The 18,767-nt window shown below is 38.8% G+C and overlaps 1 protein-coding gene across 5 annotated transcripts in view; it reads right to left on the reverse strand.

The window, feature by feature from the left end:
• The window catches only part of AMFR (autocrine motility factor receptor), a 44,574-nt gene that overhangs the window by 11,938 nt on the left and 13,869 nt on the right, over positions 1–18,767 (reverse strand). For all 5 annotated transcript variants that reach the window (XM_070613685.1, XM_070613689.1, XM_070613686.1 and 2 more), the window contains exons 4-10: positions 17,173–17,325; positions 14,856–14,896; positions 14,565–14,697; positions 12,365–12,498; positions 11,184–11,294; positions 3,188–3,378; positions 1,267–1,370 (exon numbers count right to left, since the gene is read on the reverse strand). In XM_070613685.1, the coding sequence (XP_070469786.1) occupies positions 1,267–1,370; positions 3,188–3,378; positions 11,184–11,294; positions 12,365–12,498; positions 14,565–14,697; positions 14,856–14,896; positions 17,173–17,325 (867 nt within the window). The remainder of the gene's footprint in view (positions 1–1,266; positions 1,371–3,187; positions 3,379–11,183; positions 11,295–12,364; positions 12,499–14,564; positions 14,698–14,855; positions 14,897–17,172; positions 17,326–18,767) is intronic.

Raw genomic sequence — 18,767 nt, forward strand, 5'->3', positions numbered from 1 at the left:
TTGGATGGCCCCCTACTCCTCTCATTCTAAAATCTACACCCGACTGTGGCCACAAGTCTCTGCAGAACCTGGCTCTGCAATCTCCGCTTATATCCCAGTCTTGGTCCCCGACCTGCCAGGCTCCAACCACAGTGACTTCTCTCGGTTTCCAGCACTTTCTCATCTCGTGGCCTTTGCACCTACTGTTTCCACTGCCTACTTCCCCCTGATCTGCCTCCTTCTCGTCTCAGCTTAAATATCACCTCCTCAGAGAGAACGTCTCCGGATGCCTCCTCTAAAATAGCCTCTTCCCACCCGCCCCACCCCACCACCTGCCTCACCGCCTGCAGAGCTCTCAGCACCACCAGCAAGCTCTTACCTGTCTGCACCTATAATCAGTCTCCCAGCTACAACTAGACTGCCTGAGACGAGGGCTCACATCGGCCTGGTTTACACCGCAAGTGTTTGTGGTTTGGTTATACTGTGTAGTGCCTGTCACAGGAATAGGCTTTCAGTACAAATTTGTTGAATAAATACATTAAAATTAACTAATGAATGAATAAATGACAACGACCTCCTGGAGTACTGACTAGGCTTACCCAGGTCAGCCAGAGGCCCCATCCAAGCAGGACTAAGGTAGTGTGCATTTTAAGACTCCTGCATTTATTATCACAGTGAACACTAAATTTCAACAATGGTAAAACATGTTTCTCCAACACTGTAAAATAAAAATATACACCATATGGCAAAGCTTTAGAAAAATACAAAGAATCTTGACGTATTTGAACAATATCCTTGAGCCAAGAGCATGCCTCAATATCTCAAGGTATATATATACACACACACAGCCGGTGTGTGTGTGTGTGTGTGTGTGTATGGATACACATTTATTTATTATGGGGAAGGAGGGGACGGGGGTCAAAAAACCACATTTGGTAGGCCTAATATAATTTTTGATAAAAGGCACATCATTCACTCCAGTCAAGAATCCCCCCAGGAATTTTTGGCTAAAATCAAGGAGAGTCCCAAGATTGGCCTGGATCACAACAGAGTGAACCTACTAGTGCTCAAAAAAGGTGAGATTATCTCCCACCCGAGTGAAATGAAAACTGCTTTCCAAACCAGTTTCAGATTGCAAAACACAGGAATTTAAGTGGTCCCACTGAATAAATAAAACACCCCTGCAAATCCTGCCATTCTGCCAGAGCAGAGTAGGACCAACAAGGTCAAACACAGTACACATCCCTTCTGCCTACTAATCATCTTAAAGCAGTTAGCGGGCCTTACCATTGCATTAAGCTGGGAGTTGCTTGCCTGCGTAATGCCAAGAATGTTGGTGGTGTGCATCACTTCGACTGAAAAACTCGGCAGCCAACTCGCAATCCGCGACCCTGAAACAAAGGAGAATCCAGAGCAAGTTTGAGAGACCTCTTTCCCCATGTCATCCACTCCAGAGTTGGCCTCTCCATGACACCAGCTGGTACTCACTAAGGGCTTACTTGACACCAGGCCTTTTGGACCAAGTGTTTCAAGTGGGTTAGCTCATGTAACCCTCACTAGAACCCCATGTGGTACCATCTGTTATTATTCCCATTTTATCTTCTCAGACATTTGACTCTAGTTCCCTGGGTCTTGGGTCCCCAAGGCACTCAAGAAGTTAGATAACTTGCCTAAGATCACACAATTTAATTATGGCAACCAGGATTGGAAGCCAGACAGTCAGGTTCCAGAACATTTTAACACTGGGCTTTCCTGCTTCCCAGTGGGCTGGATCCACACAATCTCAACCCACTCTCTCAGCCTAGAATGTGAGGAAGGTTTTCATGGCTCTAATGCTGCTACAACAGATGAGTTTTTGCTCCTCTCTTTCACACTTTACACAAACACTACTCATCCGGAGACACTGTTTTCACAACTATTTTCATGAAGTATTTTCTACTTAACAATCTGGCTTCAAGACCTTGGTTTTCTTATTCAAAATTGTTTCCAAAGAGTTCTACGACACAGGCTTGTGGACTGATGGTACCAAGAAGTCTGCTGCTTCTGCTATTTCCCTAAGAAAAGGGGATCCTTAGATATTCCACCACCAAGGACTGGCTGCAAAACAACTCAGTATCAAGCCACATGTTTAAGGGAAAGTATTCTTCCCATCACAAAGAAGCACTGAGGCATGGAATATAAAAAAGCTAATGGCCATCTCCAAGGTCTTACCCAACTAAACATGCCTGTTAAAAAAAACTGGATACTTATTTCATGTGCTTACTAGGGAGAAATAAAGTTGATTTTATCTATTTTGAGTAAGTTTTTATTAGTAATTCATAAAACAATAGATTACATAGCCAGGACCCATGTCCAAGATCTGCTAGTATATTTCAGAAGTCTCACCTGATAGAGGCCTTAATTAACAGCCACCAAGGCAGCCCCTCCACACACCCCTGCACCCTCACCCTTGGCCCAGCCCGCCAAACAGCCGTCTTCTTGGAGACTTGACTCTACTCCCTTTGGTCCTTTCTGTCAGGGATTTCACCAATGTCTCACACTCTCGCCATGCTCCACCCATGGAAACTCAAATCAGAGATGCGAACAGCACTCCTCCTAACAAAATTCCAGGGGTACCTACTTTATAGTAAGAAACAGGAACTCACAGAATTTAGCGGTATTGGAATTGATGAAAATCAACAACAGCTTGATATAATGTGAATGATGATCAAGAAGGATGATCAACCAGTCCCTCATATGGTGCTCATGGCATTAGAATTTTAAGTGTGGTTTTATTACAACTCTTTTCAACACTGATGGAAGGCACAATATTCATATTTTATGGGCAAAGAAAAAGGATTCCAGCTCTGATTGTGCTTCAAGTACTCACTGGAAAGGCTACTCAATGACCCTTCATTATATGCGTAAGTACTACACATTATTAGCAACAGTTAAGTACTAAACTGATTAAGTGCGCTCCTTGCAGGCATGGTTGATTCAGTTTCACTTCTTCCACCTTCCCGCCCCAATGCCCACCCATATTCACACTAAATCTAGCAAAATGCCTGGCACAGAATAACCCCTCAGTGCTCTCTATACTTACTGAACACTTTCAATTAAAATTAAAACATAAAATTAAACTGGCCTGTATAGGCAATTTATAACTAAAACAGCACCCCCTTAGGGGAGAAACCCCTTGAGTGTGGCTTTAGAGGTTGAAACAACTAACCATCAAAGTGGAAGAAGTGATTGTGCTGGTTTAAGCGAGGTCTGCCTTCAGCTGCTGCCACAGGAACCAGATTCTCATCCAGGTTCTCTCCTTGATGGTCTTCCCTGGCACGATTATTGTCAGCAATATTAAGAGACATTCTGCATGTTGGGCAGGAGGTGTCTTGTTCTAGCCAGGAACGAAGACAGGAGCTACCAAAAAGACCAAAATAAGATATCCTTAGCACATTTTGTGAGAATTCACCAGAAGTACTCTGAATGTATCAAATGTGTTGCAATTTTACTTTCTATTTACCACTAGAGAGATTTAAATGTTGAGAAACGTTTGGTAACATTACCTCTGTGCCCTATTTTACTCTAATTAGAATACTTCCAGTGTGTTCTGCTATGAACATTAATTTGTTAACATACATGGTCATCTACCAAGCTCCCAGTCATGACCTTCTTCCATGAGACTTCATCACATGGCTCACCATCTTCCTTTCCAACTCTATCAAATCCATGTGGCTGAATCATCCCTAGCCTCTCATTCTTTGAATCCTCTACTCCAATGATCTTTCTCTCACTCTACATTAGCTACCCACTAATATGGTCATAATCTTGGCCTTCTCTTCAAAAATCGTGACTTCAAAGATCTAACTAAAGCTCCTCTCCTTCCAGCTCACTTCTCTGGGACTGAGCAAATAAGGGTCACTTATTTGCTAAGACCTCCCATCCACTGATAACACCACTTTTTCATCAAGTATCACATCGCCTCGAGGCCTTACTTCCATCTTCACCTAGCTCACCCACAACCACTCCCTTACATCCACCATCTCAACTTCTTCTATTTGTAACCCTCTTCTATCTGTATTCTGCTTTCTCAACAAAGCCGAAAGCTTCTTTTGCCCTCTCTCAGGAAATGATAATGCCCTAATTATGGTAGAGTCTCAAAAATTACTTGCACTGTCCATTAAAGGGAAATGTACTAAAAAAAATGAGAAAGTAGAATGAAGTGACCTCCAAGGTACCTTCCTATTTGATAACACTACATGATCTTTCTTCTAAAATTCCAAGGAGCCTTCCATTCCACGGAATGATAATGTTATCTTTCTTCTAAGAACTCAATGAGGCACTGAATAAAAGCACTCACTTCTCTGTGTCTTTTTCTTTTTGAATATCTGGGAAGACGTGCACATATAAAGTTACAAAGGAGAGTCTCACCATAATGTGACAATCCTCAGAGTCTCTGGAGACCAAATGGTACTTACGTGTCAAAACCTTCCCAGAGGCCAGATGGAGCCACTTACTATCTCTGTGCCAGAAAAAAGTACGACAGTAATGTTCCAAAATAATGTGTATATCCAACTCTATCACATTTTGAAATAAAGTACCTATAATTCCTGTTTGTGATCATTTAACTATTAGACAAATAAATGATTATATTTTTTAAAAGTTCACTTCCTCTTAATGAACACCCTTAAATCACACCTCTAGTAAAATTAGCCTTGTGTGGGGCTACAAAAGTGTGTAAGATCTTTGTCTTCCAATAATGTTACACTGTGACACAGTTTTCATAAGCAAATCTAATTTTATTTCATATTCTAAAAAAACCTCCCACATTAAATTAATAGCCTAAAAACTCCAAGGTGAGTACAACTAGTTAGATACAGTTGCTTAAAAAAAAAACAAAAGTAGACTTTCATAGCTAAAGAAACTTAACTTTAGATAAAACAGATATTTTTCTATATAACTATAATAATATTCTATTGAAGGATTGTGTCGCCTCCTTCTAAGTAGGACACTTCAATATAATTAAATATTCATTGGACTGAAACCTTGCAAAGACATCTTCTATAGCAACAAATTATCTAGCTACAGTCTATTGAAATCTAGACAATTAGCTTTACGACAAATGAATTTGCCCTCAGATTATCATCACACAACTCTCCTCCTATCTACTAACCAAAGCTACAAAGTAAAGCACCAAGCAGATGTCCTAACAATGGTTTGCTCACTCAACCCAAGGCAGACAAGTGTTTTAAAAATTAAATTCTAACTCTTAAACAACCACTGGGTCAAGAAGAAATCACTTTGGCAACTAGAAAATACTTTGAGACAAATGAAAACAAAAACACATCATACCAAAACTTATGGGATGCAGTAAAAGTAATGCTCAGAGACAAATTTATAGCTAAAAATGCCTAAAAAGAAAAAAACCTTCAAATCCACAATAACTTTATAACTTATGGAACTAGAAAAAGAATAAATGAAACCAAAAGCCAGCAGAAGGAAGGAAACAACAAAGATTAGAGCAGAGATAAATGAAATAGAGAATGGAAAAACAATAGAGCAAATCAATGAAACCGGCAGTTGGTTCTTTGAAAAGATCAACATTGACAAATTTTAGCTAGACTGAGAAAAAAAGGGAGAAGATACAAATTACTAAAATCAGAAAGTGTGAACATTATTATCAACCTTATAGAAATTAAAAGGATTATAAGAGAATACTAGAAATAACTGTACTCCAACAAATTAGATAATATACATAAAATGGACAAATTCCTAGCAACACATTAATTACCAAAACTAATTCAAGAAGAAATAGAAAAATCTCAACAGACCTAGAACATGTAAAGAGACTGAATCAGTCAAAAAATGTCCCAAAAAAGAAAAGCCCAAGACCAGATGGTTTCACTGGTGAATTCCATCAAGTATCTAAAGAAGAATTAATATTGATCCTACTCAAACTTTCTCAAAATACAGAAGGGAAAATTTCCTAATACATACTTAATATGAAGCCAGTATTACCTTAATACCAAAAGCAGACACAGGTACCAAAAGAAAAGACCATTACAGACCAGTATTTCTTGTGAATGTAAATTAAAAAAATCCTCAATAAAATACCAGCAAACCAAATCAAACAGCACATTAAAAAGATTACACACCAAGAGCAAGTGGGATTTATCCTAGGAATGCAAGTGTGGTTGAACATAAGAAAATGAATCAATATTCACGATAAAATGATAAAAATACTCAGCATTACTAGGAATAGAAGGGAACTTCCTTAACATGATAAAGGGCATTCATGAAAAATCCACAGGTACATCATACTCAATGGTAAAAGACTGAAAGCTTTTCCTCTAGGGTCAGGAACAAGACAAGGATGCTCATTTTCACCACTGCTGTTCAACAGTGTACTGGGAGTCCTAGAGAGAACCATCAGGCAAGAAAAAGAAATAAAGGCATACAAATTGTCAAGGAAGAAGTAAAATTATCTCTATTTGCAAATGACATGATCTTATATACAGAAAACCTAAACAATACACATACATACAAAAGTACCACAGAACTAACAAATTTAGTAAAGCTGCATCATACAAGAGTAACACGTAAAAATCAGTTATGTTTCTATACGCCAGCAATGAATAACCCAAAAAAGAAATTAAGAAAACAATTCCATTTACATAGTATTCAAAAGAATAAAATAGCTAGGAATAAATTACACCAAGGAGATGAAAGCCTCAACAATAAAAACTACAAAGGATTCCTGAAAGAAATTAAAGAAGACCTAAATAAAGGGAAAGAAATCCCATGTTAATGGATTGGAAGACAATATTGTTAAGATAGCAATACTCTCCCAAATGATCTACAGATTCAGGGTAATCTCTATTCAATCCCAATGGCCTTTTTTGCAGAAATGGAAAAGCCAATCCTTAAATTCATCTAGAATTGCAAGGAGTCCCAAATAGCCAAAACAATTCTGAAAAAGTTAGAGGACTCACTCCCCATTTCCTGATTTCAAAACTTACTACAAAGCTACCATAATCAAAACAACATGGTACTGGAATAAAGATAGACATATGAACCAATGGAATAGAATTGAGAGTCCAGACATAAACTTAAACGTCTATGGCCAAGTGATTTTGACAAGGGTGCCAAGACCATTCAATGTGGAAAGAAGAGATTCTTCAACAAATGGTGTTGGGACAATTAGATGACCAAATCAAAAGAATGAAGTTGGAACCCTAACTCACTTCATGTACAAAAATTAACTCAAAATGGATCAATGATCTAAATATAAGAGCTAAAGCCATAAAATTGTTAGAAGAAAACACCGGAGTAAATCATCATGACCTTGGATTTGGCGACGGATTCTTAGATTTGACACTAAAAGTATGAGCGACCAAAAAAAAGGTGCATTAGACTTCATAAAAATTAACAACTTGTGTGCATCAAAGGACATCATCAAGAAAGTGAAAAGGCAAGCTACAGAATGGGAAAAGACACTTGCAAATCATATATCTAATAAGGGTTTAGTATCCAGAATATATAAAGAACTCTTATAACTCATCAACAAAAAGACAAACAACCCAATTTAAAAATAGTCAAGGATTTGAATAGACATTCTCCAAAGAAGATATACAAATGGCCAACCAGCATGTGAAAAAATGCTCAACGTCATTTGTCACTAAGGAAATGCAAATCAAAACCACAATGAGATACTACTTCCTACCCATTAAGATGGTTACCATCCAAAAAACTGAAAATGACAAATATTGGTGAGGATGTGCAGAAACTAGAAGGGAACCCTGTACACTGCTGACAGGAATGTAAAATGGCACACTAACTGTGGAAAAGAGTATGGTGGCTCCTCAAAAAACTAAACATAGAACTACCATACGATCCAGCAATTCCACCTTTGGTTATATACCCAAAAGAATTGAAAGCACGGTCTCAAAAAGATATTTGTACAATCATGTTCATAGCAGCCATTATTCACAATAGCCGAAAGGTAGAAGCTACCCCAATGTCCCTCAACAGATGAACAGATAAACAAAATATGATATATCCATACAATGGAATATTATTCAGACTTAGAAAGGAATAATCTGACACATCCTACAACATAAATGAACACTGAAGTCATTATCTTAAGTGAAATAAGCCAGACACGAAAGGACAAATATTGTATGATTCCACTTACATGAGGTACCTAGACTAGTCAAATTCCTAGAGACAGAAAATAGAATGGTTCCCAAGGACTGAGGGGAGAGGAGAATGGGAACTTGGTGTTTAATGGGTATGGAATTTCAATTTGGAAAGATGAAAAAGTTCTGGAGATGGATGTTGGATTGTTTGCATAACAATGTGAATGTACTTAATGCCACTGCACTGTACACTTAAAAAATGGTTAAAATGGTACATTTTATCTTATGGATATTTTACCACAATAAAAAATTACATTTGAGAATTATCACTCAAAAACAAAACAAAAACCACCACACGGAGATACTACTTTCCACCCACTAGGATGGCTATAAGAAAAACAGAAAATACTAAGCACTGTTGAGGATGTGAGGAAATTAGAACCCTTATACATTGCTGAGGGGATGTAAAAAGTGCAGCTGCTGTGGGAAAGTCTGGGGGTTCTTCAAGAAGTTAAACAGAATTACCATATGACTCCACAACTCCACTCCTAGCTATCTACCCAAAAGAACTAAAAACAGGTATTCAAACAGATACCTGTTCACAAATTGTTTATAACAACACTATTTGCAATAGCTAAAAAGTAGAAATAACCCAAACATCTATCCATGGATGAATGGATAAACAAATTGTTTAATTATTATAAAATTACTTAAATTCAGCCATAAAAAGGAATGAAGTACTGATACATGCTTCAACTTGGATGATTTTGAAAACTTTATGCTAAGTGAAAGAAACCAGTCACAAAAGGTCTCCTATTGTATGATTCCTTTTAGATGAACTGTCCAGAAAAGGCAAATCCATAGAGACAGAAAGTGGATTAGTGTTGTCACCTAATGGAGGGGGGAGGAATAGGGAGTGATTACTTTAATGAGTATGGGGTGTTACTCTGGAATGATGAAAAAGTTTTGAAACTAGAGAGAAGTGGTGGTTGCACGACCTTGTGAATGCACAAAATGCCACTGAACTGTACACTTTACGGTGGTTAACTGGGGCTGGCCCCATGGCCAAGTGGTTAAGTTCGCACGCTCCGCTTTGGCGGCCCAGGGTTTCACTAGTCCGGATCCTGGGCATGGAGATGGCACCACTCATCAAGCCATGCTGAGACAGCATCCTACATGCCACAACTAGAAAGACCCACAACTGAAATATACAACTATGTACTGGGGGCATTTGGGGAGAAAAAGCAGGGAAAAAAAAAAAGATTGGCAACCGTTGTTAGCTCAGGTGCCAATCTTTAAAAAAAAAAAAAGACGGTTAATTGTATGTTATGTGAATTTTGCCTTAATTGAAAAATTAAATCCTAAAATCAATCTAATTGTATGCTTGAAAATATTTCTTCTGGGCTAAAATACACTCTTTAAGTTATTCTTCCCAACTGTCTCCAGGCTCCTTTGGGACTAACTGAAAGGTTTTGAGAAATGTGTGAATTCTGTGGCCTTCCTATCTCAACAATCAGCACCACTATCCATCCAGTTGCACAGCCACAAAACTAGGAGAATCCCTGACACCTTTAGTCCTCACTTTCCCACAGGCAATCTAGCACCACATGCTCCCTAATCCTTCTCAAATCTGTCCATTTCTCTCCAACTCCACTTCCACCACTGTAGTCCAGCTACTGTACTGCCAACACACACTTGAACCACTGCAGCCATCACTAACTAGGCCCTCTGACTTTTTCAAGCTGCACACCTGAACCCCAACCCCTACTTAAAAACCTTCAATGGCTTCTTACCTTTTCCGAAGGCCCTCAAGCCCCTGCAGGGTCTACCTCCTGCCTGCTTCTCCTGCCTCAGCAAACACCTGGCTTCTCTTTTAGTTCCTTCAACACACCACATTCCCTCCCGCACCAGAGATGTTCCCTCTGTCTCAAATACTCTTCTAGCTGATGCCTCCTTTTGCTGTCTTAACTCCTACTCAGCCTCAAGAGTCACTTCCCCCACGTTTGAGTCAGATTCTTTTGTTACAAGCTTCAAGAACCGTGTTCCTTTTCTTTAGAGCACTTATGTCAATTTACACTTACACAGTCATAAATGTGTCTAGGTAATTCATATTTGTCTCCTCCATCAGGCTGTGAGCTTTGTGAAAGCAAAGACTTTCTCTGTCATTTTTATTTTATCCCCAGAACCCAGCACATAAAAAAAAATATGTCAGTACATTTGTTGAGTTCCTGATACCCCACCTCCAAAGCCCTTCTAACATTAAAAAGGAGAAGAAAAGTGATTTGGGAATATCAAATCAGGAAAGGAAGAATAAAGATGTAAAGATTAAAACTTTCTCAATATGCAAAATTGACCACAGATGCAAAAGGCCAAAAGATACCTGAAGGTCCATCAACACCAAAAATGCCCAATCTACTGAGAGACTGATTTAGGTTAAAGAGCCAGAGCCCTGTGAGATCACTAAAAATGAATAATGTAAGGCAACAAGGACTGCAACTCAGAGAGACAAGAAGACTCCATGGGAAAGGACCGAGTCTGTTCCACACGCAGGTCTACTCCAGTCTTGAAGGTTTTCAGAAGATCCTATTTTGTAATCATTGATGACACAGTCACAGTTCTTCTGGACTATCTGATGTTCCTGGTCCAGTCCCCCCTCAGCGTACTTCCCTGGTGTGTGTTTTTATGCTGTTTTTGGGCATGTGCAAAATACAAAAATATACATTCTCTCCCTCCAATTACAGAATAAGCTGTTTGAAAGCAAGGATTCCCCCATCCCTTTCTTTTAAATCTTACAGGCATATTTGCTTTACCTCAGAGCTTAAATAGAGAAGGAATACAAAGACAGCTAACCCATCCAGAAATTAAGATGGCAAACTGTGAGTGGGGAACAGTCCTGCCATGTGGGGAAGAGACTGAGGGATAAAGGAGGAGACCCCAAAGCTTCCCATATCACTCACTACCAGCACCATGGCCAGTCTGAGGTAACGTCCCCACTCCTCTGCTGGGATTACTCTCGAGGGGCACAAAAAGCACCCACGTGCCCTGGACAGAACACCAGTCCCAGGTGGCCCTTCCTGAAGCTCCTACTTGTGGAAAAGATGTCCACAGGGCAGTTTCCTCGCAGCCTGCATGGAGTCCCAGCAGATGGCACAGTCATCATTATTGACAGCCAGCTCCTCGGGAGTTGCAACTGCAAACCTGTAAAAAAACATGCATCCAGCAGGAATCTGTCAATTCCACACATATATACTGAACAACACTTTATACATTTCACCTTGCTAACAGCACAGTTACAGAGGAGTCTTGTTCAGTAAAAAATTTCCAACCATCACAAACATTATACTCACCTTCTCTTCATAGCCCATAGAAGAGCCAGCAAGAAACTTATACAGCCATGCATCACTTAACAACATGGCTATGTTCAGACAAATGCACCATTAGGCAATTTCACCACTGTGTGAACATCATAAGAATGCACCTCCACAAACCTAGACAGTACAGCCTACCACACACCTAGGCTATACAGTACTACTCTATGGGACCATCATCATATATGTGGTCCAGCATTGACTGAAACATCGTTATGTGGCACATGACTGTACTAACATTGTCTTAACAATGGCTCCTCGTAGTACTGACTTAAGGGAACACTTCTAGGCAAATCAGAGGAGTTAAGATCCCCGAGAGTCAAACTGTTCCCTTGGACACAAAGAGAATATCCATCAATCTCACACCTTTAGGCTTGGTTTAGCTTCAGGTGGGCAAGTGAGTGTCTCCTTCAATGAAGTTAAGAGTGTATAAGAGAGTGTGTGTGTGTGTATGTGTGTAAACATGCATGTAATGAGGCTGACCTTCATAAAATAAAGAAAGCAGAAGCCCAAGGAAGCTTTCATTTAATAATAATGGTGGTAAAAATAATGACATAATAAGAACCTAACATTTACTGGGCACGTACTATAGACCCAGTACTATTCTAAGTATATTACATGTATTATCCCATCAAATCCTCCCAATAGCTCCAGGAAGAAGCTTCTGCTATCATCTCTAGAGATGAAGCCAAAAGCCAAAAGGGGTACAGGCAGTTAAGTAAATTGCCCCAAATCACATGGCAATTACGTGGGGATTTGCACCCACACAGTCTGACTCCAGAGCCTATACTCGTCAGTATTCTGTTAGTTTACAAAAGCAAGTTCTCATATAATCTTGGATCTGTTATTATTAAAGACTAAAATGAGTAAACTTGGCAACATCAACTTGTGCTTACTTACCTGGCTTCCATGTTCCCAACCACACGCAAATAGTTCTTATGTCGACGGATTCGACGCTGCACCTCATGAAACAGGTAACGCAGCTGCATAAAGATGACCAAGCTGGCCATGGATAACCAGATGTTGCCAAATAACTTAACAAAAGGGAAAGAGAATGAAACATGCAATAAAAATGAATGCGAACTTGCTAGTGCTGAAGGTGAGGTGTGTAACAAAAGCTCTTAATTGTTGGTGAAGGTGAACTGGAACAATCGTTCAGGAAGCAAATGCATATATTTATCTCACTACCCTAAACAATGTACATGCTCTTTGGCCTAGTCATTCCAGCACCAGGAATCTTTCCTGAGGAACTAATCAGAAATTTAAAAGCTTTCTGCAGAAAGATGTCCATCCACGCAATTATAAAAAAGAAAATCAGAAAATGAACAAAATGCCCAGTAGGGGAATATTTAGGTTGTAAACTCATATAATATAATATTATATAGTCACTAATTATATTTATTATAAAATATAATTACAAATTAATATTATATTTTATATATAACTTTTTTTTTTTTGAGGAAGATTAGCCCTGAGCTAACATCTGCCGCCAATCCTCCTCTTTGTGCTGAGGAAAACAACCTCAGCTAACACCCGTGGCCATCTTCCCCTACTTCATATGTGTGACGCCTGCCACAGCATGGCTTGATGAGCGGTGCCATGTCCGCACCTGGGATCTGAACAGGCGAACCCCGGGCCGCTGAAGCAGAACGTGCAAACTTAACCGCTGCCCCAATATATGTCACATTTTTAAAGATTACATGGGAAAATAATATTCGTTAAGCAAAAAAAGCAGGATAAAACTACCTAAAAAAACTAAAGCATGACTTAAAAAAATTATGTAAAGATGTGAAATAGCAAACTACTGAATACAATCTAAGTAACCCATTATAGGAGCTGGTTAATCAAATCATCACACATCTATGTAACCCATTATAGGAGCTGGTTAATCAAATCATCACACATCTATGTAACCCATTATAGGAGCTGGTTAATCAAATCATCACACATCTATGTGGTGGGATCTTTGTCTTGAAGGCATTAAAACAGCTGAGAAGAACTGCGCAGGAAACTGCCCATAATACATCAGCTAAAGAAACTAAACTGTGCGTCCAAACATGATCTCACTCTATGAACGCATATCTTTGAGTATAGAAAGGAACACTAGACACAATAAAATGTTAACAGTTATCTCTGGGCATTTGTTTTTGGGGGGGGCCTCTTTTTTTAACAAAAGCTATACATTTTGTTTTTAAGTATATTTTCAAAGTTACTTTCAAAAAGTAGACTTAGAAATGTGCTGTTTCTAAACCAATAATTTGTAAGTGTTACTTTGATAGGCTTATAATTTAAATAAATTGCCAACCAAATATACCAATTCTCACCATTATTAGATCACCGAAGTGCTAACCAATGAAGCAGGTTTCCAACATTGTAATTTCTTGCTTACCAAAGTAAAATGTAAACAATAAAGGAGGGGAAATTAAGTATAAAGTTGGTTGTTTTTGTTTGTCTTGTTTGGTGAGGAAGATTGGCCCTGAGCTACCATCTGTTCCCAATCTTCCTCTTTTTGCTTGAGGAAGATTGTTGCTAACATCTATGCCCATCTTCCTCTATTTTATGTGGGATGCTGCCAGAGCCTGGATTGACAAGCAGTGCTAGGTCTGCGCCTGGGATCTGAACCAGTGAACCCCAGGCCACTCAAGCAGAGCGGGTGAACTTAACCACTACGTCACCGGGCCAGCCCCTACATATTTTGTTTTTAATTACAAAGATGGAAAAGTTATGAATCCATGAAGTAGCTAACACTGTGAGAATTTCCTCACCATCTACAAAGTAACTGCTAAATATTAGAAGCCATAAGAACTAAGGGGAGAGATATTCCCTTAATTTCATGCTAAAAGAATTATCTACTGACTTGGTCGGTGGAGGTAACTAAGTCTCTCAGGAGATTTAGCAAACTCCTGAGGTGGGTACCAGCCAAGGTGGTTCCACGACACTGCTTTACACCCAGCGGCAAAAAGAGGGAGAGGCGCAGCTGCATTTGTTTTTACAGTCTTTCAATGACATCCACAAAAGTTTCATTTCTTAACGTACTAACCAGGTCTCCTAATTCTGAAAAACTTAGCTCTCTGTTAGAGCTCCTTCTGAGGAAACGTACCAACATGTGAATGTGGTGCATGAGGTCCAGGGACAAGAGAGTGAGCTCCATGACAAAATCGGTGTAATAGACATACGTCCCCTTTCCTTCCCATGTCCCTTCGTGGTTGAGGTCCCAAAGGTGAATTACATATCTGCAGGGAATAGAGAAAAATCATCTTAATCACTTACTGTCATAATTGAATTTGGTTTAAACGTGATACAGTACAGTCACATTTTTATATTTTATACATATCTTAAAATCAACTGTATGAGTAGACCTCAATCACCTCCCTCCCAAATTTCTACTCACCTTAAAATCACATGAGCAGTCCTCACTGTCACAAGAAGAGACTGTAAGAAAAAAGACACACTTTTTCTTTTTTTGGTAAAATTTAGGATTGCTCAGGCCAAATTTACTTTACAAAATGATAAGAGACAAACGTTTCTCAGTTCAATTAAAAATCAGGTAAGGGAATTGAAGGAAGCTGATCAGAAGGTACAAACTTCCACTTATAAGATAAATAAGTACTGGGGATGTAACGTACAGCATGGCGACCACAGTTAACACTGCCGTGTGGCATACTAAAAACTGTGAAGAGAGTATATCCTAAAAGTTCTCATCACAAGGAAAAAGTCATTTTTTTTCCTTTTCTTCTCTTTTGGTATCAATATGAGATGAAGGATGTTACGGAAACTTATTGTGGTAATCCTTTCACAACATACATGAGTCAAGTCATTATGCTGTACACATTAAACTTCTACAGTGCTGTATGTCAATTACATCTCCGTGAAACTGAAAGGGGGAAAAAGCAGGTTGTCCAAGTTTAGCAACCATTTTATTTCACCTGCTTGAAATTTCCATGGAACATAACCTAGAAATTTTCATAACCTAGAAATCCAACTTTTACTGAGCCTTTCCCTGTTGAGAGATGACAACCAATCACACCTGTCCATTTCCTGAGGATGCCGTCTACAATCTTGAGGTTCATTCTAGTTGTCTGATGATCACTTCTGTTTTATACAGCAGTCACCATAAATGATTACCTAAAAGGGTGTCTGAAAACTTAGTGACCCTATAGCCAAGGACAGCTTAGGTGCTACCATCCTAGATATGAGTACCTACTCTCCAAGTAACTCTTTGTGCATTCCCTTTGCCTACACAGAAGAAAAGAGAATGAAGGAAATCAAAAATAAAATAAGCTCCTCATGGTATTTTGTATTATAGAAATTGATATTAAGAAAAATTTCCTCTTCCTCTACTAGCATAGAACTGTTACATTATTTATGTTTGAGATTAGGAAACTCCCATTTATAAAAGGAAAATATTTTACATAGAAGAGAAACACAACAAATATAAAAATATGATTCACTTCAAAATATCAAATCTGTAACATAATTATCTTAAAAGAATAAACAGTAACGAGCTAAAATAAAAATATGTACTATAGTATGATCCAATAGGCCTAATCTAAATGTCTTTATTTTTAGGTACACCTTTTTCAAAGTTTGGCCTAATATTAACTAAAAGGTAAAGAACCAAAAAGGGAGAACACAGAATCATTCAAATGGTGATTTGTAATAAAATCGATCTAAAGCAAACTAATTAACTTAAGTCAGTGTAAAGTTTTAAACAGATTTTTTTTAAGAGGAAATACAGTTGTTTACCTTTCATATACAGAAAATAGTCAACTAGGATTGTAAATGTTTTTATTAAGTACTTGAATGATGTTCCTTTTCTAATTTTACTTACACTACTATATTATACTCTGAAATGAATGCTATTAAGCAAAATTTTAACCCTATTCTAACAAATTCGCAATTAGTAGTTCAAACTTAGTAAGAAATTTTGATACTAGCTAATTAGCTTCAGTATATTTATTATTTCATTTTTTCCATTAATAATAGCAATTATGGGCAAGATAAAAGTATTTCACCTTTGGCCTGAGGCAAAAAGCAAATACAACCACTGAATATAAGGATATACAAAAAATTTTATTTCTATTGAACAGAAATTGGTATTTTCTGATTTAAAAAGTAAATTTTAAAATATACAAGAATATCTCAAATTAGTCTTTCAAAATAATGATTATAGTTTATATATTTATATTACTCTGTAAAATCTTAATTTATGCCATATCTAAAAAAACCAATTATAGAGTATTTGCTCATTAATCCCCACCAATCATTGTTTATAACATCTTCAGGGGAAGAGCCTTCCTACTGAGGAGCCATAGGACTTGGATGGTACCAAGTGCCTCTCTGGAACCTTAAGCAATTCACTTTACCCTCTATGCCTACTTCCCCTTCATAACTGGGAATATTAAAATGAATCAATACATGTAGGGTATTTAGAAAAGCCTCAGCATACAATAAGCACTATATAAATGTTGGCAAAAATAATTACTTTTTATTAGGTTGTAGCAAGGATTACACGAAATAACACACATGAAAGCATTCAGGACCACTACTCAACACAATACAAAGCAACTCAAAAACACTTGTTAAAATGAAAGACCAAATACCCATCAGTTACTTCGTGAGTGAAAATCATCTGTCAATAATCCTCTAGCTTCCTTGAAAATATACAGGAAAATAATCAGAGCAAAAACCCATGTCTGCCATCTTACCTCTGCGGCCATGAAAGCCAATGTGTGCATCCCATGGGTGTAGCCTGTGACACAACAGACAACTGCTAATCCACAGCAGGAAAGCAGCATAGCGATCAGCAGAGACAGAACTCGGCCGTGGCTACTCATAGGTGTGGTGGGAGAAAAGGAAAGCTGAAACACACAGAACAGGAGAACGAAGCTCATTCTTTTTTATGGCAGTGTTGAACTTCACTGAGAAACTCAAGGTTAATCTCAGTGTCTTTGCCTGGGGATCTGTGCTGTACGGCCGAATGCAAAGCACAGAAATACATCCCATTACTAGATGGTCAAAACTCTCCCCCCAACCTAAATATGAGTAGGAGCTGATATTTAGAGATCTATATCATTTATCAAATATAACAATACACATTATATTTTCATCTCCAATTCTCAAGGATCCTCTTACCACTAGGATTATAAACCTCTAGAAGCAAGTTTCCAAAGGCATGTAATTCTTCTAACGTTCAACAGGACTCTGGACAGTTATACATTATGTTGTATTTCCTTCTCAACCTTGCTCTAGCTCTCCTTCCCAAAATTCACTTGGAGGACATTGCTAGTCTGCTTAGGGCTAGGACAACCGAAAGATAATCTAGATTGCATTATAATGCTATGTTAATGGTATACAAGGAGAGGCAACAGATGGAAAAGCCAGCCTGGAGCTGTGACTCGTGAGCATGAAGGTGTGGATAACAAATCAGTTAGGGAGGTCAGAAGCTCCTCTTCTGGAGCCAGAATGGGGGTTGAACAGTGAAACAGCTAAAGGCTTTGAGACTGAGATTAGCTCACAAGGAGGCACAAGGACCACCTGGTCCTTGAGGACTAGGTCAAGAAAAGGGCACACAAGGCTCAGGAGCGGGTTTAACTGAGGGGCAGAACTGCAGGTGCATGTTTACCCGGGATCCCCGAGATTAGTTCCAGAGCACTAACGAGTGAGGGTTCATCTGCACAGCTCAGATCTGAAACCAAGAGACAGATCTTGTACTCAAACAGAAAAGGATTCACTTCTCCAGGGACCAAGGAAGCCAAGAGAGCTAATTCAGTCCTCACCCAGGGGTGGAAACAGTGTAAACTAGTCAGAAAGAAGGGCTCCAAGAAATAGAGTAAGAGGGAAACAAATGGAAGGAGAATAGAACAGAAAATACCTAGACGAGACCAGCTTTTATTCCGTTTATATATTAAGGTTTCCTTGCACTGTGATCAAAACAGTTTGCGTAGGTGAACTGACCCCACGTGGCCTGTAGTAACGTAATACACTATTGGGTAGGGGAAGAAACCTCTCTAGGAGACAGTGATCCTGCACTCCTCGGGCTCTGCAAAACGTTTCTCGAGAAACAGGCCATGGGTACCTGATCCAGGAGCCTTCCCTTGGAGGGCTACTCTGAACACGCCTGTTATGGTTCACTCATTACCATGTCCTCCCTTCCCCGTGCGGGAATATGTTCCAAGGCCCCCAATGGATGCCTGAAGCTGGCAGACAGTACTAAACCCTACATATACTATGGTTTTTCCGATACATACATACCTATGATAAATTTTTATTTATAAATTAGGCACAGTAAGAGATTAACAAA

Source organism: Equus przewalskii, chromosome 3, assembly GCF_037783145.1.
Source record: "Equus przewalskii isolate Varuska chromosome 3, EquPr2, whole genome shotgun sequence".
NCBI lineage: Eukaryota > Metazoa > Chordata > Mammalia > Perissodactyla > Equidae > Equus > Equus przewalskii.